Below are 26701 nucleotides of genomic sequence, written 5' to 3' on the forward strand. Positions count from 1 at the left end.
GAAAACTGTCAGAATAGTCACCCGCACAAACCAGGGGTACTGCCTGGTAGTGCGGGTGACGCTGAGAAAAACGATGCTAACAATGCCTGGATCCGTTGCTCCATTCACCAGCTTTCTCCTTCTTTCTGAATATGCAAATTAGCAGTAAGTGGCACGGGCGGGCTTGCGATTCAGCCTTCGGGCACAGTGATGTCATCGCTGTTTCTTCGGCTCTCGGCCACGCTAATCTTTGTTCACTGCCTCCCTACGCCTCTCCCCCTCCTCCCCACTTCGTAATCGCGTTTAATGCCCATGTGCAGCTTCCTGGCTACACCCGGAAGAGTATAGGAGGGAGCATATGATGCGTGTAGACCTATGTGTAATATTTAATTGGCAATAGGAAAAAACACTAGGATCATAAAAACACACTTTTATTGGTGTACATTTATTATATAGGCACAAAAAATTCACACATTTAAACAATAGAAGGTACAATGCAATGTTTGTAAAATTCTTCACAAACCTAGCTTGTCCTATTCTGAGGATAGTTTGCTAGAGTAAGGCTATACTGGCCCTACTAGTCGCATAGGACCCCCTACCTGTTACTGCAGGGAGGCCTTCCTAGAGAACGCCAACCTGCAACAGGAGCCTCCTATCTATCCCTGGTTCTGGAGGGAATGGAGGTACCGGGTGCAGTACGTATAGCACGTCACCAGCAAAAAATCAGCCGGTTTGTGGACCTCAGCTGAATTATTCAGTGAGTATACAACTGTAAGCACATCAAATTGGTACAATGATTGTATACAGATATAGTACAAATTAGAGCCACATATTTCCAACGCGTTTCGTTGCGGCACAGTTTCAAGCGTCGCAACTCTTCAGGGACAAGTGTTTGGAGAGCAGGAGTAGAGTTTCTCCCGTCACCTATCTCACTGAACGGTAGTATGATCGTGATACGACATAGAGGTATAGATGGATGTTCTGGTGTGCTTAGATAATGAAGGTCCAGATGAAGTTATGTGGGTAATGGTCCAAGGGCTTGTGTTCCCTCTTGTATATAGATAAAAACCGTCCTTAGATTGGTACGGCAAATGTGTAGGTGCAGAGGCGATACTTGCACGGATACAGTAGCTTAATATGATTTTAGTTTGTATTGTTGTAGGCTGGTAGAGGTAAGCCTAGTATGTGAGGGCACAGGGCATTTACCCACAGGATGATGTTCCCACATAAAGAATAGGGCAATATCATATGGCGTCCTTAGGATAGTTTAGGGAGCCATTAGGATGCAGGTACCTGCAGTTAGCTGATTCGGTGGTCAGCAAATGCTGGTGACGTGCTATACGTACTGCACCCGGTACCTCCATTCCCTCCAGAACCAGGGAGAGATAGGAGGCTCCTGTTGCAGGTTGGCGTTCTCTAGGAAGGCCTCCCTGCAGTAACAGGTAGGGGGTCCTATGCGACTAGTAGGGCCAGTATAGCCTTACTCTAGCAAACTATCCTCAGAATAGGACAAGCTAGGTTTGTGAAGAATTTTACAAACATTGCATTGTACCTTCTATTGTTTAAATGTGTGAATTTTTTGTGCCTATATAATAAATGTACACCAATAAAAGTATGTTTTTATGATCCTAGTATTTTTTCCTATTACACCCGGAAGAAGCCTCAGCGCGGTTATGAAGCCCTTTGAGGCTGCTTCCGCTGACATCACAGTGCCCGAAGGCTGAATCGTAACACCGCCCATGCCATTTACTGCTAATTTGCATATTCAGAAAGAAGGCGATATCTGAGCAACGGATCCAGGCATTGCAAGCATAGTTTTTCTCAGCTTTACCTGCACTACCAGGCAGTACCAATGGTTTGTGCGGGTGACTATTCTGACAGTTTTCCTTTAAAACGCTTCTTACCAGGTGAAAATCAGTGCAGCCACTCAGGAGACATTCATCTGGCTAATGTATTTTCTTAACTGCAATGGAGGTGGCTGCTGCTGAATGTGCAATGCTTTCGTCCCCAGGTCCGAGGAACAACTCTGTCCGCTCTTTAAATATACATCCCTCTTATTCAGTATGTCCATGATGTGGGGCAGAGTTATTGTCCAAGGGGCAGGATTACTGCTGAAGCTTGAGAGAGGAAGCCTTGCACATACAGCAGCAGCTCGCCTCCATTGTAGTTCAGAAGAAATTTCCATATTAGCAGCAAGATGAATATCTCCTACACGGCAAAACTGATTTTTACCAGTGTTAGCAACAGGTTTACCTGCACTATCTACCTCTTTATTCAGGTTAGTGCAGGTGACCCTGCTGTCAATATCCCTTTAACCCCTAGAGGACGCACATCACTGATCAGGATAATGTCCAGCATTAACCCATCTAAAAGTGCCAAAATTGCATTGTAGGTAGCTCAGTGTAGCTAATCAGGACCACTAAAGCGAAATTGCGGGGTCCCTTTCAGCCACTCTGCCCTGACGCAGGGAATGATAAATTCCACCAACTGTGTTTTCGATTAGAGAATTACTACATCTCTCAATGTGTTCACCTATGAAAACAACAAATACTTGTTAAACATGCAACAAAAATGCACAGTATGAAAACTGTTTAAAATCTAGGTAATGCTTCCACTCCTTTTTCAATGCATTACCGTTTTTGCTTAAAAGTAGCCTGAAAATAACAAACGTACAGAGCTTACTAGCCTTGTTAAGGACCAACTAAAAATAGATTACCTGCTGCCATCTCCTGATTGACAAGTTGAACTTGTAAATTGAAGATTTGCTCATGAACTTTACTGTGGGACAGTTTGAGTTTCTCTCTTCTATTGACCATGTAGCACAAATTTCTAACCTGTTTAAAAAACAAAAAACAAAAAAAAAACATAGATATAAGTCAAAAACAACCAAAACACAGACCCTTTGAGACCATAGTCTAATCTTTGTGGGTTTTTACAGACAGAGGGAGATTTATCAGACTGTTTGAGATGGTCTGAATTGGTCTTTCAGAAAGTCTCGGTCAGTTTAGTTGAGATTTTTTTATGCGACTTTTGGTTTAGAGCTTTTCACTTCCCAACAAGCATAGTGGTCTATAATAGAGCCCAAAATGCAGTGGTCATTAATTTATCCACTGAGACTTTTCCTGAAAAGTCGCATTGACACAAACAAAGCAGAGACCTTATACCATGTCAACCTGGGTTGTAATACACATGATATAGATGATGGAAAGTTTGTGCTTCATACAGTTTCTCCATCTTTGATACACGCCTGGCTTTGACACAAAAATAGCTTTAAAAGGTCACAAAAGCTGCATGTGTGATTCTGGTCCAATCAGATGAAAAAAAATTTAAAGTAGTAATCTGATTGGTTTTTATGAGTAACTGCTCCACAACCTGTGCAGAGAAAATCTCCCCATTGTCACCGGCCACATAGAATACTAAGAAAGATCAGAGACAACAGTAAAATAAAAAAGACATGCACTACACCACTTCCGGGTGTGGGTTCTGTGAGTGAAAACAGTATTCTAACTTAGCATCATGGGCTCAAAGACTAGAATGCCCCGAAGGGTGAAGTTTTAGCAAAACTCGCACTAAAACCATCTTAAAAAAATTCTGCTACATTTAATAAACATTTCCACTCTTTTTTTTTTTTTTTGTGGGAAAAGGGTGTGGTCTTAGATATGCCAAAAACTGCACCAAGTTCTGGTGCACACTTTGGTGCATGTTTAAGCAAATAAATAAATAAAATAGTTAGTGTAAACTTAACTTGACAGTCTTTAGATTCGCTAGATTTGTTAAATCAGCATGAAACATCATGATGAATCTGGCAGGTTTGCACTGTTGCAGACAGATTGGTAAATTTGGGCCATTGTCTCTGACTGAATAGAATGCTGGAAATGGTCAGAGACAACATAAAAATAAAAAGACTTGCACTACAGCATTTGCGTGGGTGGGTCCTGTGCATCTTTGGCTCAAAGGCTGAAAAAAAATCCTAGAATACCACTTTAACGGGGAAATAGACAACGTGTCAGGACTACAATTCATATGTTCACCCTTTGATGAAGCGGAAATCTTTAATTTAGAAAAAAAAAAAACTTGATCCTATAGAAAGGTGGTAGCTGAGACCCTGAAGTAGAAAACCATTTTACAGGAAACTCCTATAGTAAATAACTGTTTATATCCTGCTTTGTTATAGTACCGAGGTTTTATCCTTCAAATGTTTCCATTAAAAGAGAATATAACAGAACTTACCCTTTCAAGATCTTGCCTAAGATGCATAAACATTCTCATTCTGGTATGAATACTGTCTTCCTTTGGCTGGATTAAACCATTCTGTTCTTCCTCTTTAGGCGGTATAAGTGGTTTGTTAAAATTACTTTTTCGCTTCAACATCCAGAAAGAATATACGAAGTCCACAGTTAGCTTGGGCAATCCCAGTTCAGCTGCCACATCATCCACATTAACCATAGTGTAAAAGTCTTCTTCCAACTCCTTTAGTTTCTGAGCACGGAGGCTGGTTTTTTCACTCTCACTTTGTCTGTTGTCCACAGGAGTTTTGTCAGGCTCATCTGCTTCTGCTGAACAATGCTTGTTTTCACTGTGTTTTAGGCAATAGGACTTAAATTTTACTTCATCCCCTTCATCTAGTATAGTTTTCATGTCCAAATTCTGTTCAAATGCGCAAGTGACATGAAAGGCGGTGATACAACTCTTAACTGAGCACTACACAAAGAAAATATCATCAGTAATGCAGAATACCAGTAATAAACTTGTACAATAGTAAAAGAGCAAAAAGCAAAATGGAGAAGAGAAAATCATGAATTACAGTAACACTTGTTTTATTTAAAATCTTCCAATCCAGGAAGTCGTGTTTGTCGTTTGTTTTTGTCACAAAATATCATCTGGAGATTGACAAAATCAGAAGACTAGTAATTTATATACACTCCAAGGAGCAGTTATTGGAATCAAATGAAAAAAGTTTAAATGGAACGATGATTACCTAAGCAAATAAAATATTATGACTATATGTCATGCTAATTATACACCCCAAAAATGAATCACTATGTTTAATAGCATGATGTCGGCCATTTTGTGTATTATCTAAGTAAGCCATAATTCTGGAGTTTCATCTCTACAGAAAGTGCCAGCCTGAGAGAATGTTTGTTGTCTCTTTAGATATTTAAGGCTGTTTAGATAAGGGGGCTGGTTACATTCTCTAGACATTCGCACATCTGTGTTGGAGAATCATCCATTGTATTATTATCTTTCCAACAAATTTGGATGTCTAGTTGGTGACTATGTCTATGAGAATCCAGGTTTTAATTACTTATATGTGTCACACCCAGGGCTGTGGAGTCGGTAGATAAATGTTCCGACTCCGGAGTTTTCTGTACTTTCGACTCCCCGACTCTGTATAAATATGCGAATGTATTTTATACATTCCATGAAGGAAAGAAAGGTAACATACCTGTCATTACCACAGGACTACTGGCTGGGAAGACAACAGTCTACTGTATTGAACAGTTTGTGTGCTGATCTGCTGCTGAAGATAGGGCAGTGGGAGGATCAAGGAAGGGGCATTTATTATAAAACATGATTCCCCTAGTAGAATCCCATAGTCCTGTTTAAAGGGTACTCCGCCCCTAGACATCTTATCCCCGGGGTCCCGCTGCTGGCAACCCCCAGGATCGCCGCTGCGGCACCGCGCTTTCATTATTACACAGAGCGAGTTCGGGGGACGGATACAGAGTGATACAGTGGACGGAGCAGCGTAATGTCATAGCTCCGCCCCTCGTGACATCACGGCCCGCCCCCTTAATGCAAGTCTATGGCAGGGGGCGTGAAGACCGCCACGCCCCCTCCCATAGACTTGTATTGAGGGGGCTGGCCGTGACATCACGAGGGGCAGAGCCATGACGCAACGGTGCTCCAACCCCTGTATCGCCCGTCATTACGCACAGAGCGAACTCGCTCTGTGCAGTAATGATAGCGCGGTGCCGCAGCGGCAATCCCGGGGGTCCCTGGCGATCTGACATCTTATCCCTTATCCAAAGGATAGGGGATAAGATGTCTAGGTGCGGAGTACCCCTTTAAGCTAACAATCGAGTTTACAACTTTTTATAGCCTTAGCTGAATGGCAGCAGTTTTTCCAATGGTTTACAGCTTCAGTCTTGAACTATTGACCCTCCATTCCCTTCACTTATACAAGTGTCTCTAGTCCTGCAAAAAACATATTTCCTTAACCCCTTATCAGTGAGAGGCTAGGTTACCCATGGGTTCCCTGTAACAGCAGAACACAACACTATGGAAAGTATAAGTATTGCCGCTCCTAATTGTGCGTTGTGTGCCATATAGTAAAGCACATGAAAAGCATGCTTCTTCACGGTCACTTAAACGTGTTCGTTTTGCGGTTACGTGAGGCACTGCATGCATTGGTCTTTATTCTTAAAGTAGAGAAGTCATGAATTATAACTTTTTGTGAATTGGGACATATAAACTTTTTTTATTTTTTATTCCAATCTAAATTTAGTAGGAGTCAGTGCATTGTTTGCCGACTCCGACTCCAGGTACCCAAAATTTCGTCCGACTCCTCGACTCAGACTCCACAGCCCTGGTCACACCTATTAAATTATGGCTCCATATGTCAAGTGTGGAATGTGGGTTTGAGACCAGTTATTGACAGTTAACCCTTAATGGTAATAATGCTAATTGCTTAGGCAATAGGACCCCCTGGCGTATGGGTAGTTGAACTTACACCAACAGGAAAGGCAGTATGCTCAATGCATTCTGGGTATTATAGTGATGTCATAGTCATTACCATATGTACACGCCAAACCTACATTCATTGGGGAATTCCAATTTAAGAGGGTGTGTCTAACTAATTAAAAAGTCTGGTAAACCAGATGTTAGAGACTGTACTGTAGACTGTACTGTAGGCTGTAGAGAACACACAAAGACACAGGAAAGAGATCCAACCAGGTGGGAAAGCCATGTGAGATCCCAGCAAGACAGACTGATCAAACAGTACCAGACCAATGGCTATCCATGACGATGAGATGGACGGTTCAATTTTCCTAGGACCAGAAGCAAGGTTCTTACATAGACTTGGTAAGAGACACAAAAATGGTATTCCATTTAATTAAGACTAATTGGGATAATGTGGATGGAATTATACCATTTAGATTGGCGAATAAATTAAATAATTATCTCCATATTGAGATTATAGTTTTAGGATATTGTGAGACTTCATTCTACCTGCAGAAGAATCAAGACTCAATCTATCAAAGCATTAAATAATTGCTTAGACATATTGATAGTTTGGCGAGTAGGAATTCTAAGTGTTATAAGTATATTTCCCAAACAGGAAACTTGTTCTTCCTCCTAAAATATAGTCTAGTGAGATCATAAAACTCTGCTATTTGTCTTAATGTCTTATCAAGATCATGTATAGAATATAGTCCAGAATCGGGTGGAAGTATATCATAGTTCTTCCATGTTTATATCCATAGATGATTGGCTCATTCTTGGAATCATGTGATTTGTAGTTGGTTAGAAGGAGGCGGGGAGTGTATTTAGCATTTCATATTGATATGTCTATTAGATATTGCCCATCTTTGAGGTTCCTCTGGACAGAGTGATATGTAACCTTTTTCTTATATGATATTCCTAACCTAGTAGCTTTTGTTTTATTGTAACAAGTTACTCACATGTATTGTTCTACTATATGTAGTCAATTAACACGCTTGTAATGTTTACTAATATATACAATTGTTATTCATTTGCATATATCATTGTGTTTATTACTCATTTATGTTTATAACCTTATAACCAATAAATCTGCATACTTTTATAATATTGTATATTGCAAAACTACATCCTTAAGGGTTAATGTCATCCAGTCATAAAAAGAACTTGTTGATATCTGAGGAAATAGTCGGACTCAGATGTGAATTGTATTTATTGGCTTTGTCTACAATTCACCAGGTCATAATTTTGATATTTTTTTTTATAATTCTCAATTTTAATTTTTTTATAATTCATATTTTTATGACCATAATTCATAATTGAGTTATCGCACAACATAGAGGGAAAGTTTATTGGGAAAAACTGTACAACTATATTATTATATGGTCAGCCATACTGCCTGGGCTTCATATAGAGATATGCTCTACAGCAGCTACACAGACCTTAACAAACTAGAGGGACTTATTAACTTGGTAGAGGTTTCTAGGCATTCTGTGACCTGTGCAAAGGTCACTGTGCAGAGAGATGGAGAAATTTAGCTGTGAAAATCACCTATTGTGAATAACATAAATCTGTTATCTATTCATTGGTGTCATCTTTCATTGTTATTTTGCCTGTGATAACAAAGACAATGCTGAAAAGATTTAGATTAACCGCTTAAGGACACAGCCCATTATAAAGGCTTGTTTTTTTGCAGCACTAATTGTACTTTGTAATGACACCCTTAATTTTACCCTAAAATGTACGGCGCAACAAAAAGTTTTATTTTGTGGGGAAATTGAAGAGAAAACTCAAATTTTGCAACTTTGGAGGGTTACGTTTTTACACAGTGCACTTTAACGGTAAAACTGACTGTCTTTATTCTGTAGGTCAAAAGGATTAAAATGATACTTATGTTTACATGCTTTACTACTAGTGTACTACATTAAAAAAAATCAAAAGTATTTTAACAAAATTAGTATGTTTAACCCCTTAACGACGCAGGATGTATATTTACGTCCTGCGCCGGCTCCCGCGATATGAAGCGGGATCGCGCCGCGATCCCGCATCATATCGCGTCGGTCCCGGCGCTAATCAACGGCCGGGACCTGTGGCTAATACCACACATCGCCGATCGCGGCGATGTGCGGTATTAACCCTTTAGAAGCGGCGGTCAAAGCTGACCGCCGCTTCTAAAGTGAAACTGAAAGTGACCCGGCTGTTCAGTCGGGCTGTTCGGGACCGCCGCGGTGAAATCGCGGCGTCCCGAACAGCTGATCGGACACCGGGAGGGCCCTTACCTGCCTCCCCGGTGTCCGATCGGCGAATGACTGCTCCGTGCCTGAGATCCAGGCAGGAGCAGTCAAGCGCCGATAATGCTGATCACAGGCGTGTTAATACACGCCAGTGATCAGCATAGGAGATCAGTGTGTGCAGTGTTATAGGTCCCTATGTTAATAAAGGTCATTTAACCCCTTCCCTAATAAAAGTTTGAATCACCCCCCTTTTCCCATAAAAAAAATAAAACAGTGTAAAAAAAATTAAAAATAAACATATGTGGTATCGCCGCGTGCGTAAATGTCCGAACTATAAAAATATATCATTAATTAAGCCGTACGGTCAATGGCGTACGCGCAAAAAAATTCCAAAGTCCAAAAAAGCGTATTTTGGTCACTTTTTATACCATTAAAAAATGAATAAAAAGTGATCAAAAAGTCCGATCAAAACAAAAATCATACCGATAAAAACTTCAGGTCACGGCGCAAAAAATGAGTTCTCATACCGCCCCATACGTGGAAAAATAAAAAGTTATAGGGGTCAGAAGATGACATTTTTAAACGTATAAATTTTCCTACATGTAGTTATGATTTTTTCCAGAAGTGCGACAAAATCAAACCTATATAAGTAGGGTATCATTTTAACCGTATGGACCTACAGAATAATGATAAGGTGTAATTTTTACCGAAATATGCACTGCGTAGAAACGGAAGCCCCCAAAAGTTACAAAATGGCGTATTTTTTTCGATTTTGTCGCACAATGATTTTTTTTTCCGTTTCGCCGTGCATTTTTGGGTAAAATGACTAATGTTACTGCAAAGTAGAATTGGCGACGCAAAAAATAAGCCATAATATGGATTGTTAGGTGCAAAATTGAAAGGGTTATGATTTTTAAAAGGTAAGGAGGAAAAAACGAAAGTGCAAAAACGGAAAAACCCTGAGTCCTTAAGGGGTTAAAATCGCTCTCTCCTGACCACTATAACCTTCTAATTTTTAAGTATATGGGGCTGTCTGAGGGCTAATTTTTGGCACTGTGATCTGTAGTTTTCATTGGTTACACTTATGACTTTCAGAACAATGTATTTAATTTTTCTGGGATGTGATCAAAAAGCAGAAATTTTGTTATTTGCTTTTTTGTTTACATTTATGCTGTTCACTGTATGGGATCATTTACATTATATTTTAGTAGTTCGGATATTTATGCACACGGCTATACTAAATATCTTAAAGCGTACCTGTCAGATCCAACCAACACATTTTTTTTTCAATATATAACTCAGTACCTTATCCTGACCAGGTACATCTAATTTTTGTGTGTCTAGCACCTTTATAATTTTTTTTTTTAATTACTCTTTTAATTTAGCTGATTAGTCTGAATTCCTCTCAAAGGGAAGGCCATAGCCTCACTGTGCAGGTCTCCGCCCCCTCCCTCAGTATGCTGTCTGCTCACATCACACCTAGCATTAGCAAAACTACAACTCCCAGCTTGTCCTCACTGACAGTAGCGGGAAACAAGCTGACAGTGGGAGGATTTATCTCCAGCTGTGAGCCCTTCGCTCACAGCTGTCAATCATGGAAGTGTGTCCATGACATAGGTGATGACGCATGGACACAGCAGGACTAGTATGTGTCCAAGCAGGCGGGGGGCAGTTGTTTGACTGGCTTTTTCAGAATGAAATACTGAACATTTTCTAATGAAAGCAATTGCAAAACCTATTGGTTTTGCATGCTTTACAACACATCAAAAGTTTTTGTATCTGACAGTGCCCATTTAATTAATTTTTTTTTGTCAAATGGGAAATTTTTTATTTACATTTAAAACTTTTTAAACTCACTTTATTTCTATCTATAGCATTGATTCCCACCTGGTGTTCCGCTGAGAACTTTCGGGGTTTCCCCAGGCTCCAGCAGGCAATTTTTTTTATCTCCCACCCCGGCCTACGCGTCACAAGGCGAACCCTCTGTGTGCATTGCGTGTACGTGAGCACACACCGTCCCCTCCCCCCCTGTGGCGCCATGAGTGAGTCACAGGCGCGCAGGCGGGGAGGGGTTGAATGCAATGGTGATTGATTGATTCTGGCCCTCCGGATTGTACCCAACCCGTCTGATGTTACCTGGCCCCCCGCAGTAAGACGGCTCAGCTCAGCTTAATTAAGGTAGTGCACCCTCTCCCCCTCTGTCACCCCTGTCCACCCCTTGCCACTTTCCTGTCATCCATGTCGACCTTGTCCGCACCTGCCTCCCATGTTCACCACACCTCCCTCTGACCACCCCCCAATCTACCCCCCTATCACCAATGTCCAACCCCCACTATTCACCCCTGTTACCACCTTGTCACCCCCAACACCCCTGTCACCCATGTACACCACTGTCACCCATACACTCTTCTACAACCATCTGTCACCCTTGTGCACCCCCGTCACCCATGTACACTCTTCTACACCCCCAACACCTCTGTCACACCCATGTCCACTCCTCTACACCCCTCTGTCACACCCATGTACACCTTTCTGCACCCCTCTGTTACCCCTTTACACTTATACGCCCCTGTATTACTCCTCACTTCTAAAAGGGGAATCTGGGGGCTGATGCTGGAAAAGTGTGGAGCCTAATAGGTTTATTTTGCAGGTTTAACGGTGAAGAATTGTGGCTGGAAGAAATGGACAGCGGACCAGATGGAGAAGAGAAGGAAACTACGCTGATTTTAGAAGATGTCACGTGTTAGTTTCTGTATAAAGCAGCACTGTAATCTGCATACCCACAGATAAATTTCGGCATTGCGGCTTTCCTTTTTTTTGCTCGTCAACTTCGGTAGGGGTTCCACGTAAATTTATTTTTTTTTTTTCCAAAGGGTTCCCCGAGCCGAAAAAGGTTGGGAAACACTGATCTATAGCAATTATCTGACTGCTATTACTGATCACTTCTATGCATATGCATAGCACTGATCTGTAATATCGGCAATCTACTACTCTGGTCTGCAAGGAGGCAGACCAAAGGAGGAGATTGTTGAAGCCGCCAGGAGGCAAGTAAAAGTATTTCCGACGGCAATTATGATTTAAACCCCCATGATTATGCTGCTGGTGGTCAGATGAGCCCTCCTAGCCATAAATGCTGCAGATGCCGTGATCAGTACTGAGGGGTTAATGGCAGGCATCAGTGCATTAGATGTATGCCATTACAGATAGCAGCTGGAACCTGCGCAGCTGCTGTGCTAGCTTCATGTACAGAAAGTAAATTTAATTTCTGTTGCTTTAAGTACCCAGTGCACAGAACGTACATTTACGTGCATTGTCCTTGAAGAGGACTGAAGAGGACCTGTGGCCAACGTTCCAAAAAGAATATTGTATTAACATCATTACATAACTTAGGGTACCCTGATTACATACTTTACAGTTTCTTCATGCAGCCTTCTGTTCCTGAGATATATGGGTTCTGTTTCTCCATTTGCGAGTTACATTTGTATTCTGTTCCCTCTTGTTTTCCTATGGCCTGCACTCCACTCCACTCATTCAGCCCAGGTGTTTTTAAATAACAGGAGACTGCATAAAGGTTTCCTCCTAGCATTCTCCCAGGCCACTGGCAAGGAGCACATGGTAGGTGTTCACACTGGTGTGGTGCTCAGCCGTGGCCATTGTTGCTGTGGTGCTTTGTCTGTGGGGTAGTGTGGCCCAGAGCCTGGGGCTTGGTCAGGCAGCAGTTGGGTTGCCAGGCCACTGGGTCAGTCCCCCTGTGGGCTTGGTGTCACGACATCAGTGGTCACCGCCCGGCGCTATGCCAATGTTCATTTACGGACACACTTAGGTGGCCAGGAAATAGCAAGTGGGCTTGCACGTTTTGATGTGCAACCATGTACTATTTCTCTATTTGTGAATGAATCACCTCATTATTAAAAATTAAGTTCATACCTATCTCAGGAACGGGAGGGTATTTAAAAAAAAAAAAAAAAAAAAAGCCTGTAAAAAAAGGTGTGTGATCAGAGTACTCTAAGCTATTAAATGGGTAACAACAGGTCCTCTTGAAGAACAGGAAGTTTCAGTCTAATAGACTTGCACTGAAAACGGACCATACTGAAAACTGCAAGAATTTATGATTCTAAAATAGAGACTGCAAAATGGAAACAGAAACAAACATCACAAAAAATCTTTAAAAAAAATAAGTTTAACATAAAAACTTGAATTAAACGACTTTTTCTGATGACACACTGCCTTTAACTGAAATGTATGTTTACAAACAGGTTTTATACAATAGAATCAATAGATTTGAAAAGTCTCTCTAAACATTGGTGTGGGTCCTGTTAGACCCCCCTAGAGTGACCCTCCCTGCTGTTCCTGCTCGTAGCGCTGCATTGCACGTGGAAACTCGCAGGTCCTGTGTGTCTGCTTGTAGATGAAGATTGCTGCTACGAGCAGACAAAGCAGGCAGCACACTGTAGGGTCGGTCATTGGCAGATCCGCAGCATAAAATACGCTGTGGATCAGTTACGTGTGACCCTACCCTTAGGGTACTTCCCATGTGCATATTTTTGCTGCACATAGACTACAATGGATAGCAAAATGTACTACAGCAAATCTGCAGCAGAAAATATGCATGTGTGAACGAACAATTAACAGGAAAGATGAATCAATCCCACTAACTTTAAAGGGGTACTCCGCACCCCTAGACATCTTATCCCCTATCCAAAGGATAGGGGATAAGATGTCAGATCGTCGTGGTCCCGCTGCTGGGGACCTCCTGGATATCGGCTGCTGCACCCACCTGTGCGGCTTCCACCTCACACCGGCAACGCTGGAGCCTTCGGATCCCGACCACAATGGCGGACGAGCGTGACGTCACGATTCCGCCCCATGTGACGTCACGCCTCGCCCCCTCAATGCAAGTCTACGGGAGGTCCGTCACGCCCCCTCACATAGACTTGCATTGAGGGGGCGGGGCATGACATCACACGAGGCGGAGTCGTGACGTCACGCTCGTCCACCATTGTGGTCGGGATCCGAAGCCTCCAGCGTTGCCGGTGTAAGCCGTACAGGTGGGTGCTGCAGCCGAGATCCTGGGGGTCCCCAGCAGCGGGACCCCGGCGATTTGTCATCTTATCCCCTATCCTTTGGATAGGGGATAAGATGTCTAGGGATGCGGAGTACCCCTTTAATATACAGGTGGTTAGTGTGGGTGATCCTAAGTTTAACTATGTATTCCTTAAACCCCATCTGTTCAGCTGTACCCGAGATATAGCACAATCCTGCAATATGCAAATCTCTTAACTGCACTGGAGGCAGGTTTAAAGACCATCTGTACCTCTGACGCTGTCCCATAGGTGCCCTTGGGGAAAGGAATACATTGTTTTACTCAGAATCACCCACACTGACCACCTGTATAATCAGGTTAGTGGGGTTGATTTTGCGTTGCAAAGAACCATATATCTTCTTATCACGTTAAGATATCAAATCATCTAAATAAAAAAGATGTTTACTATACCTGTATGCAGGCTCCTGTCTTCAATTTGCAGAGACTGCAGACTAGTGCCCATCTACTTGGAGGTATGTGAGAAAGCTTTGTGATCGGTTCCATCCTTTCAGGGCAAGCAATGCTCACCTGTATGTGACAATGTTATTCACATCACTGTGTTAATAAAAGTAGAAACCCACTTTATATGACAAAAATATCCTAGCAGTAGATTTTAATTTTGCAGATGTAAAATTAAAAAAGTGGAAATTTATCTGCTTACAGTGAGTCTGTTAGTCTGACAGTGTTGTCTGAAATATTTTAAGGGATTGTCCATAAATTAACAAATCCACAGGATAGACGCTAAGTGTCTGGTTACTAAAGATCTCTCGATCAAAGAAATGGTGTTCTCATGTACTGAGACATTACACACTTAAAATCAATCTTCATGAGTCCTATGGAGACTTAAAAGGGGTATTTTGGTATCAAAATATTGTATTTAAAATAAAAATATCACCCAAGACCTATAACTTACTTATATATAGTATTATTTATTGTACTGAATTCAGAATGCTTTTGACAGACTCACCACAACAAGAAGATGTGTAGTCCTTTCATTTTCGTTGTAGTGTTATCTTAGCAGTTCACAAGCTCCTCCCTACCCTTCCGAGACAACATAGCATCCCAAGCTATCTCATTAGGCTTGGCTGGATCTGGTCGTTAAAGGGGTACTCCGGCGCTTAGACATCTTATCCCCTATCCAAAGGATGGGATAAGATGACTGATCGCGGGAGTCCTGCCGCTGGGGAACCCCATGATCTTGCATGCAGCACCCAACTTAAAATCAGTCCCCGGAGCATGTTCGCTCCGGGTCTGATTACCGGTGACCACGGGACCGGGTCTGATTACCGGTGACCACGGGCTCAGAAGAGAAATTTTGGAGAGCGAATTTTGCTGAAATGGTTTTTGGGGGCATGTCTCCCATGGTGCCAGAACAGCAAAAAAAAAAAAAAAAAAAAACACACACATGGCACACTATTTGGGAAACTACAACCCTCAAGGAACATAAGGGGTACAGTGAGCTGTAACACCCCACAGATGTTTGATGAATTTTCACTATATTTGGATGTGAAAAATTTTTTTTTTCACTAAAATGCTGATGTCATCCCAAATTTTTCATTTTTACAAGGGGTAATAGGAGAATAAGACCCCCAAAATTTGTAACACAATTTCTTCTGAGTATGGAAATACCCAATATGTGGATGTACTCTGCGGGCAAACTACAATGCTAAGAAGAGAAGGAGCGCCATTGGGCTTTTGCAAAAAGAGAATTTGGTTGGAATAGAAGTCGGGGGCCTTGTGCGTTTACAAAGGCCCCGTGCTACCAGAACAGTGGACCCCCCCCCCCCATGTGACCCCATTTTGGAAACTACACCCCTCACAGAATTTAATAAGGGATGAAGTTAGCATTTACACCCCACTGGCTTTTGACAGATTTTTTGAACTGTGGGCTGTGCAAATGAAAAGTTACATCGTGAGGGTGTGTAGTTTCCCAAATGGGGTTGCATGGGGGGGGGGGGGGGGGGTGTTCCACTGTTCTGGCACCATGGGGGCTTTGTAAACACACATGGCATACAATTCCAGCCATATTCTCCCTCAAAAAGCCCAATGGCACTCCTCCTCTTCTGAGCCCTGTAGTGCGCCCTCAGAGCGCTTTACATCCACATATGGGGTATTTCCATAATCAGAAAAAATGGTGTTACAAATTTTGGGGTGCTTTTTCTCCAATTACCCCTTGTGAAAATAAAAACTTTGGGGTAACACCAGCATTTTAGTGCAAAAAAAAAAAAAAAAGATTTTTCATTTTCACATCCAAATTTTACGAAAATTTGTCAAACACCTGTAGGGTGTTAAATGGGCATTGTCACAAACTTTATTTTTTGATATGTTGTAGTACTTATGTACTACAACATATCTCTAATAAACTTTTATTATTTTTTTATTTTTAATAAAATGGTTTAATTTACATTTGAAAACCGACCACTAGGGGGTCTCCCTCCTAGTGGCCGGCTGCAGCCTGGCGTGACGCCTGAAAAAGGACTGATTTTGGCCTGGCTATCAGTCCTTTTTCAGTTAGGCTGCATTCGCTCCCTGCCTGTCAATCAGACAGGCAGGGAGCGAGCGCAATGGCACCCCGGCCACTGGCTGGGAGGCCACTCCTCCCGCACATCGCCGCCGCTGTCCCTGCACGCCCGCTGCCGGACTCTGTAGTAAGTGTAATGAGGGAACGGGGTATGCTGGAGAGGAGTTTGTGATGGAGGGAACTGGGTATGCAGGGGGGGGGGGGGTATGGCGCACGGGGGGTTGGGAGACGGGCGGGCCGCAGCGCCGCATGTAACTAACTAAAATTTTATCTACACAGGGTGCCTCCAGCTGTTTCAATACTACAACTCCCAGCATGCCCTGACAGCCAATAGATGTCAGGGCAAGCTGGGAGTTGTAGTGGTGAAACAGCTGGAGGCACTGTGTAGATGAACTAAGGGCGGAAGTCCCCCCCAGCAGGCATCAGTGACGTGGTGCATGCTGGGGAAGTCTGCCTGGTAGTGAGCACACTGCCAGGCAGACAAAAGGCATTTTTAATATAGTAAAAATTAAAATTAAAAGCAGGGAGGGGGTTAGGGATAGATTGGCAACAGGCAGGGACAGAAAAAAATAGGATGATGGGAGCTACCCTTTAAGGCTCACTATACCCCATGTTACGTTCCGTGATGGGTGAAGTTTCCAAAATGGGGTCACATGTGGGCGATTTTGTGATTTAAGTAATGGCAGCCTCTCTATACACACACTAACAAAGAGGTGGGTGCCATGATAGCAGGACAGTGTTGGGATTGAACTCAAAAGCTAGCTCTTCTAATGATTCTGCTCAATAGTTTTTAGTATTTTACGAAAATGACTGCGTATGTTACCTGCACCTACAGTACAATATGCACCATATTTAAGAGACATATCTGCTTAAAGCGCAACTGTCATAAAACCTGGCCATATAACCTACAAACAGCCTCTGTACTGTGTGCAGATTGTGCATTAGGCAGTGTTTTTACATTCTGTCTGCCGTCCTTTATCATCCCAAAAAAAAAAAACTGGTTTCATAGAAGTCGCACACAGTCGGATAGGCGTGGCCGGGGTTCGCAATGCCCCACCGCCACCATGTCTATCCCTATGTACGTTAGCGCTGGGACCGCTGTGTGATTGACACACAGGTCCCAACGCATGTGCCCCTTCGCGCCACAGCGTGTCGTCGAAAAAACTTTATTCAGATGTGCACCTTTATTATTACTAAATATCTAATAGTGCCCGCTATCCTCTTCTTTCTTTTTGCTGTGCAGGTGACAGGAGACTGGCACTCTGTTGCTTCTATTCCCAGTGCCTAGAGGCAGAGAGGAAGCGCGGTCCCTGCCTCTAGCACTGGGCATGCGCACTGAGGATGTAGGCGGCAGGAGCGAGCCCTTGCCATGATGACACATGCCACGGCGCACACTGGGGATAAGCGATGGGGCGTATGTGCTGGGACCTGTGGCGGCGGGGCATTGCGAACCCCAGCCACGCCTATCCGACTCTGTGCGGCTTCCGTCAAAACTGTTTTTTGGGGGTAATAAAGGACGGCAGACAGAAGTTAAAAAACACTGCCCAATACACAATCTGCACACAGTACAGAGGCTATGTGTAGGTTATATGGCCCAGATTTGATGACAGTTGTGCTTTAAATGAGAGCTAATGGGCAATACACTTTTGTTTACATTTCCATGAGAACAACATCTACAACTACAAAAAGTTTAAAAGCAACAAGATGCAAGGTCAGAACAGCTCTTATTGGATTCTGACTGCAAAAAAGCCAAAATGCCCTGAGAAATATTTAAGTACTGCTGACGCAGAAGATAACCATTAACAGCATAAAATAAGTACCTCAGGTATCCATAGTGCACAGCTGACATGGGCCCATTTTGTTCCAGTTCTTGTTGGTTTCATGGCTCCTCCTCTCTTTGGACACAAAATACACTGTGGATGAACTCCTAACACACAAGTGCGACATAACCAGCTGCCTTCTGGAACCTTCAAGATGCCATAACATGCCTTCCAAAAAAGAAAAACACATGTTTTCATGTATAAGCTTCAGTAGACTGTAGGTAAGGCCTCTTTCACATTGCCATCGGGCTCTGCTACAGGGAGCTATATTGGCAATTCCATTGTAACAACGGCAGTTCAGCAGATTAAAAAAAATATATAGTGCATGCACAATTTTATTTTCTCCGCAAAACTACTGGATCCCGACAGACCCCATTCAAGTCAATGGGAACTGTCGGGACCCAGTGGAGTCAGTTGTGCTCTGACCTGTTGTGGGTCCGTTAGGTGCAAATAAAAAAAAGGAAAAATAAAGAAAAAAAGCTGAATGGACACAGAAGGAGATGATGCACAACAGAAACGTGAAACATTTTGTTCAGAACACTGTGTTTGTGAGGCTGTGGTTTTGACGTCACACCACGCCCCCTCCATTCATGTCTAAGGGAGCGGGTGTGACATCCAGGGACTACTACAGTTCATTTTACAATGAAGTCCAATCACATGATCTAAATAACCAATAATCACATATGCAAAAGTTACACTCATTTTGTTATATATATATACATACATACATACATACACACACACACACACACACACACATACATACACATATACGGGGAAGCCATGTGCGCTCTTGAGATCCACTGTGCAGGTCAAAATCTTAGGCAATGAGCAAACAACATGGGGGAGAGACAATAAAAGATAGAGAGAGCCAGACAAGTTACCTAAATGAAACCAATTACAGATAAATGCTGTCATGCTCTACACATGGTTTCGGAAAAGAAGTTTACCCTTTTAGCTCATAGTGCTGCATGATAAATGTAAACTATGATTCACTAGCAAAGAAAACTTTTAGTGTTCAGATTTATAAATAAATATAATTTAAAAATAAACTTAAAAAAAAATACTAGGGGAACTCTTGATGAACTCAAAAAAATGTGGGTGGTAAAACTAGATCTTACTTACTACAATGCATTGGAATGTACATATTGGAAGTTATGCAATATGGCATCTCGAAAAATAAAGCCCACCTGGTGTACGCAGATGTTGCACCTGTCACAGAATACCATATCATTGCCTTCCTCGCTGTCCGGAGAGCGACACACGTCACAAATGACATCCTCATCATACTCAATTCCTAGACCTTCTTCTGTTTCTATGGCATGACTCATGTTTTCATGGCACTGCCGTTCTAGAACTTCTAAGGTCTTCTCCATAGTATTCTCATCCAAAGGAGCACAGCCTAGAAAAAGAATATGTACATAATATAAGAAGCTTACTAAAGACTTTATACTGACACCAAAAGACTACCAGTATACAGTACATCATTGCAGCCTACTTATTCAAAAGAGACATTTGGGGAGGAAGGGGCGATATTTATCAAAACATGTGTAGAGGTAGAATAGTGCAATTACCCAGATATCTTTTATCTGTGAAAAAGGAAAGAAGCAATGTGATTGGTTGCTATGGGCACCACCTTTGATAAATCTCCACCATGGCCAGAACATCCAAATTGTATACATTTATCCATTGCTGCTAAGTAGAATTTATAAAAATGAATCCTTTATACCTTTCTAAGTCTACTTGCACTTCAAAGTGGCCTAATGAGCGGGGGCACCCACTGCAACAGTAGTGAATACTAAGGATTTTACTGCATGTATAACACATGCACAGTCAAACAACATTAGACAAGAGATGGATTTTAGGACTATAATGGAAAAGATATAGGCATGTACAAGCTTCATAACACATTTATTAAATAAGGTGCAGTTGCCAGCCCCATATTTATGCCATTATAATGGTAGATGGCTTACACAGTGTCAACAGTACATGATGGCGTAACAAAACTGTCCTACTATGGCACTGGCATTCAGATACACCAATCATGTAGAAGAGACCAACTGCAATCGTGCTTCTGATACACCTATTTGCTTGTGTATTGGTTATATGACAATATACAAAGCTTAGGCTAAATTCTCACTGTCGTTGTGCTCTAACCCTCTTAGGGTCAGTTTGGACAGGAGTTAAGTGGAGAAAAGAAATAGTACATGCACAATTTTTTTCTCTGCTTAACTCCGGTCTTTCCAATGGACTCTGCGACGGAGCTCCCTTAAGAGAAGCAAGCCAGCAGTGTGAACAAACCCTTACATAAAATATGTAGTGTTAAAAAGGGCAGCAAATGCAAATATTACACTGTTCTACAGGTAAAATACAGGTAGAAAGTTGCAAGCATGAAAACAGCTGTTCTTGCATAATTTTGGGCCAAAATTAGCCGACTGCAGTCCCGTAGTTAGTAAACGCACCCTAAACTCGCCAAACAACAGATACTGTGACTTTTATAGAATTTGGTGATGTAATATTAGCTAATATTGCATCATCTTGGTACGCCTGGTGGTTAACTATTGATCCCCAATACTGACCATGTAATCTATGGTGTAAATTGCATCATGCATTTTATAAACCTTACTTCATTAGTTGGTAGCTTATATCATGGAAACTAGATAGCCAATATACATTTTTTTATGTTATTTTTATTTTTTGCAACCCAAAATCATGCAAGAACAGCTGTTTTCATGCTCACAACTTTTTACCTGTAGAACATTTACATTTTCCTACTACAGGTAATAGGCAAATGACAAACGTCTGTTGCATGAAAACTAGAGCCAACTAACAAATGTCATTATTATATTTTAATTCAGCATGTGAAATTCATTAATAAATGGCACATTTCATTTCAGAAATTAAAAAAAAATTATTAAAATATCTAGAACAGTGTTATTGGATACAAGAGTAACCAAAGCTATTGCAAAGCATTTCATGTGTAAAACATTTCAAGTATTGCAGCAATAAAAGTGAAAGTGACTATTTAGCTTTACCATTAATGAATCATAGTTTTGATCTCGTTAGATATATGTACTTATGAATAAGCCCAGCAATGAACAAGCAATGTAAAGATTACCCATATCTGCTAACTCAAGGTTGCATTCTTGGAGCCAAAAGAGGTCCATATCATCCAGATCATAGCGACACATGCTCTCTGCCAACTCCAAAATGTTGATGTAACCAGGCTCAGTTGGTTCTTGACCCGAACAATGAATGTACTTTCGTGGACGAGAATATAGAACCTCCTTAACTTTTTCTGCGACGACCCTAAAAATAAAAAAAGCAAGTCTTTAAAAATAAAGTATTAACTAACTAACACCACAAATCCAGTTAAGACCAGGCCAATTTAGGCTGTATTAAATTTTAAAAAGATGTTAACAAATGCTATTAATAATTGTATACAAATGACAATAAGGTGACAAGAGAATACAGTGGTCCCTTAAGTTACAATATTAATTGGCTCCAGGATGACCATTGTATGTTGAGACCATAACTCTATGGAAAACCGTAAATGATTCTGAAGCATTAAACTGTCATCCAAATAAGATCGCTCACAGATAAACCAAGTCCTTACATATACCTGCCTAGCTAGAAGACATGAACCTCTTCAGGGTTCTCTACAGTACACACAGTGTCCCAAAAATTAATAATAAGCTGTCCTCCCCTGATGTCCAAAGGAGCATTTAACCCTGCACAAGTAAAGAGTAGTACATAACATGTAGTACCTCCATGCACTTCAGTAATACAGGTGTTTAACCCCTTAAGGACCAGGCCATTTTACACCTTAGGACCGGAGCATTTTTTTGAACATCTGACCACTGTCACTTTAAACATTAATAACTCTGGGATGCTTTTACCAATCATTCTGATTCCGAGATTGTTTTTTCGTGACATATTCTACTTTATGTTATTGGTAAAATTTTGTCGATACTTGCATCGTTTCTTAGTGAAAAATTCCAAAATTTGATGAAAAAATTGAAAATTTAGCATTTTTCAAACTTTGAAGCTTTCTGCTTGTAAGGAAAATGGATATTCCAAATAAAAAAATTTTTTATTCACAAATACAATAGGTCTACCGTATATACTCGAGTATAGGCCGAGTTTTTCAGCACGATTTTTCGTGCTGAAAACACCCCCCTCGGCTTATACTCGAGTGAACTCCCCCACCCGCAGTGGTCTTCAACCTGCGGACCTCCAGAGGTTTCAAAACTACAACTCCCAGCAAGCCCGGGCAGCCATCGGCTGTCCGGGCTTGCTGGGAGTTGTAGTTTTGAAACCTCCGGAGGTCCGCAGGTTGAAGACCACTGCGGCCTTCAACATCATCCAGCCCCCTCTCACCCCCTTTAGTTCTGAGTACTCACCTCCGCTCGGCGCTGGTCCGGTCCTGCAGGGCTGTCCGGTCCTGCAGGGCTGTCCGGTAAGGAGGTGGTCCGGTGAGGAGGTGGTCCGGGCTGCTATCTTCACCGGGGAGGCCTCTTCTAAGCGCTTCGGGCCCGGCCTCAGAATAGTCACGTTGCCTTGACAACGACGCAGATACGTCGCTGTCAAGGCAACGGCTCTATTCCGGGCCGGAAGCGCGGAGAAGAGGCGCCCCCGGTGAAGATAGCAGCCCGGACCACCTCCTCACCGGACCACCTCCTTACCGGACAGCCCTGCAGGACCGGACCAGCGCCGAGCGGAGGTGAGTACTCAGAACTAAAGGGGGTGAGAGGGGGCTGGATGATGTTGAAGGCCGCAGTGGTTTTCAACCTGCGGACCTCCGGAGGTTTCAAAACTACAACTCCCAGCAAGCCCGGACAGCCGATGGCTGCCCGGGCTTGCTGGGAGTTGTAGTTTTGAAACCTCTGGAGGTCCGCATGTTGAAGGCCGCAGTGGTCTTCAACCTGCGGACCTCCGGAGGTTTCAAAACTACAACTCCCAGCAAGCCCGGACAGCCGATGGCTGCCCGGGCTTGCTGGGAGTTGTAGTTTTGAAACCTCTGGAGGTCCGCATGTTGAAGGCCGCAGTGGTCTTCAACCTGCGGACCTCCGGAGGTTTCAAAACTACAACTCCCAGCAAGCCCGGACAGCCGATGATGAAGGGGGGGGGGGGGGGGGTGTGGGGATGATGAAGGGGGGTGGGGATGATGAAGGGGGGGGTGTGGGATGATTACAAGGGGATGATGAAGGGGGGATGTGTGGGATGATAAGGGGATGTGTGGGATGATGACAATGGGATGATGAAGGGGGGATGTGTGGGATGATAAGGGGATGATGAAGGGGGGATGTGTGGGATGATGACAAGGGGATGATGAAGGGGGGATGTGTGGGATAAGGGGATGTGTGGGATGATGAAAAGGGGATGATGAAGGGGGATGTGTGGGATAAGGGGATGTGTGGGATGATGACAAGGGGATGATGAAGGGGGGATGTGTGGGATAAGGGGATGTGTTGGATGATAAGGGGATGATGAAGGGGGGATGTGTGGGATGATGACAAGGGGATGATGAAGGGGGGATGTGTGGGATGATAAGGGGATGTGTGGGATGATGACAAGGGGATGATGAAGGGGGGATGTGTGGGATGATGACAAGGGGATGATGATGAGGATGTTAATGACGGGTCTGGATGATGACAGGGGGGGATGAGGTATTTCCCACCCTAGGCTTATACTCGAGTCAATAACTTTTCCTGGGATTTTGGGTTGAAATTAGGGGTCTCGGCTTATACTCGGGTCGGCTTATACTCGAGTATATACGGTACTTTATGTTTGCATCATAAAATTGACGTGATTTTACTTTTGGAAGACATCAGAGGGCTTCAAAGTTCAGCAGCAATTTTGAATTGCAGACCACTAATACAGTGGTTCCCAATCTGTGCCCTTCCAGATGTTGCAAAACTACAACTACCAGTATGCCAAAACTGTCCAGGCATGCTGGGAATTGTAGTTCTGCAACATGTGAAGGGCCAGATGTTACAGAACTGCAACTCCCAGCATGCCTGGACAGTAAGGGCATGCTGAGGATGTGTAGTTTTGCAACATCTGGAAGGGCACAGTGGTCCAAAAACTGTGGACCTCCAGATGTTGCAAAACTGCAACTCCCAGCATGCCCAGACGCCACGGGCTGTCTGGGCATGCTGGGAGTTTTAGTTTACAGGGTCCCATTACAGCAATGCATGCCGCTTTAGGGCGACGTCCATTGCTGTAAAGGGCCCGACCGCGGCTGAAGATCTACTCACCTGTCGCCGCTGCCATCTTCCTCGCCGGGATCCGGGTCTTCAGGGACGAGGTAAGTACCGGGGGCCGGTCCCCAGCAATCCACCGTCGCGTCCTCCGGTCTTCCTCCCGTCCTCTCCGGACTTCAAGGGGACGGGCAGGACGGGAGGAAGTAACCTCCCCCCCCTGCGATTGGTCAGTTAGTTAACCGACAGATCGCAGGGATCTGTGACAGCCGGGATCATGCAAAATTACCGGGCGGTCGGGTCCCAGAGACCCGATCAGCCCGGTATCGCCGCAGATCGCAAGGGCGATCTCCCTTGCGATTTACGGCATTCGCCGACATGGGGGGCCTACATGGCCCCCCTCGGCGTTTGCCCTGGATGCCTGCTGAAGGATTTCAGCAGGTATCCGCTTCCGATCTCTGCCCGGCGAGCGGCAGAGACCGGAGAAACACCAGGACGTTCTCTAACGTCCTTGGGCATTAAAGCCCAGGTAGCAGGGACGTTAGAGAACGTCCTATGTCCTTAAGAGGTTAAAGGGGTTATCCAGGAATCTAACAACAGGCCTTTTTTCTTTCAAAGACAGCGCCCTCCTTGTCTCCAGTTTGGGTGTGGCCCTGCAGCTCAGTTCCATTGAAGTGAATGGAGCCAAGTTGTAATACCACACCCAAAGTGGAGACAAGGAGGGCGCTCTCTTTGAAAGAAAAAAGGCCTGTTTTTTTATCCCTGGATAACCCCTTAAACCAGTGAAATACATCAGACCTTTGATTATTCTGTGTGTAAGATCTCTGCTAGTGCACGTGAATTATAGAACCTACTGATGTTTATATTTTACCCGTCTGTGAGAAATGAATGAAAACACAAATAAAAGATGAAGAAATGTGCCATCTAATTGTCAGTGCCTTTACAATGCATTAAAAGGAGAACTCCAAAATATAAAAATTGGCCCCCAAACTGTTGGCAGTAAAAAAAATTAAAGACCTTCCTTCGCTCCCCCGGGGCCTCAGGTAACCGGCTCCAGTCTCCACCGCGATCCTCTTCCTAGTTGCTGGTGGTTGGCGAGTCATACTGCGTTCAGCCAATCACCGGCCACAGCGAAGTCCCGACTTGGCCGGCGATAGGCTGAGTGGCAGGGTGACGTTTTTGGCCCCGGCAGCAGGTGCCGGTGTAGTGAAGAATTTTGTGTCTTGAAGCGTTCTCACACTGCCGCTCAGCCGGCCGAGTCGGGACTTCACTGCGGCTGGTGATTGGCTGAGCACAGTATGACTCACCGACCACCGGCAACCAGGAAGAAGATCATGGCGGACACCGGAGACTGTTACTGGATGCATCGGGGGAGCGAAGGAAGGCATGTACATCTTTATTTTTTTTCTGCCGGCAGTATGAAGGACAATTTTTATATTCTGGAGTTCTCCTTTAACCACCTAAAGGAGTGCCGCTGAGCCTACACCATTGCCCATGCTATAAGAGACTATTACCAGTAAAATGCCCATATTGATATGTCAACTCTTCCAACCATTGACACGTTTACAGATCTGGACTGTCCGTAGCATTGTATGCAAAGTATGGTTTCAAGTTACAATGGTCCAGAAAAGACTGTTGTATGTTGAAAATATTGTAACCTAAGGACATTCTAAGTTGAGAGATCACTGTATGTTTATACTTAAAGTAATTGAGGGAAAAACTATTGCAAAATCACAGTAGAAAATTCAAACCAAAATGGTAACATCATAAATGTTCACTCACTGTTAATACACAATTGGCAAGTAAAATAATCCAGCATCACCTATATGGCAACAGAACTCCCTGAAACCAGAGCATCAGAAAGGAAGCTATGTGGCCAAGGTCAGTGAAAAACATTTTGTGAAGCTAATTCTGTTATTGCACACAATTCTATTTCTACCTGAGAGATGGCTGTGGGATGGAATCTGGATTAGCAGGTACTTGGACACCTTTCTCCCACTCCTGTTTCCAAGTGTCTGTAAAGTGATAGTAGTCATCCATATTTACATGTTGGGAATCTGGAATCTTCATGGCGCTGATTAAATCTTTCCGAAATACCTGATAATGCACAAAGATATGAAAAACAGAAAGTGAAACGC

General features: G+C 43.2%; 1 protein-coding gene across 5 annotated transcripts in view; it reads right to left on the reverse strand.

The window, feature by feature from the left end:
* JADE3 (jade family PHD finger 3) overlaps window positions 1-26701 on the reverse strand; it is a 93141-nt gene that overhangs the window by 9534 nt on the left and 56906 nt on the right. For all 5 annotated transcript variants that reach the window (XM_056555863.1, XM_056555860.1, XM_056555861.1 and 2 more), the window contains 7 exons: window positions 26503-26660; window positions 21479-21669; window positions 19551-19762; window positions 18361-18528; window positions 14431-14547; window positions 4210-4680; window positions 2696-2813 (listed from right to left, as the gene is read on the reverse strand). In XM_056555863.1, coding sequence (XP_056411838.1) covers window positions 2696-2813; window positions 4210-4680; window positions 14431-14547; window positions 18361-18528; window positions 19551-19762; window positions 21479-21669; window positions 26503-26660 — 1435 coding nt within the window. The remainder of the gene's footprint in view (window positions 1-2695; window positions 2814-4209; window positions 4681-14430; window positions 14548-18360; window positions 18529-19550; window positions 19763-21478; window positions 21670-26502; window positions 26661-26701) is intronic.

This window comes from Hyla sarda, chromosome 2 (assembly GCF_029499605.1).
Source record: "Hyla sarda isolate aHylSar1 chromosome 2, aHylSar1.hap1, whole genome shotgun sequence".
NCBI lineage: Eukaryota > Metazoa > Chordata > Amphibia > Anura > Hylidae > Hyla > Hyla sarda.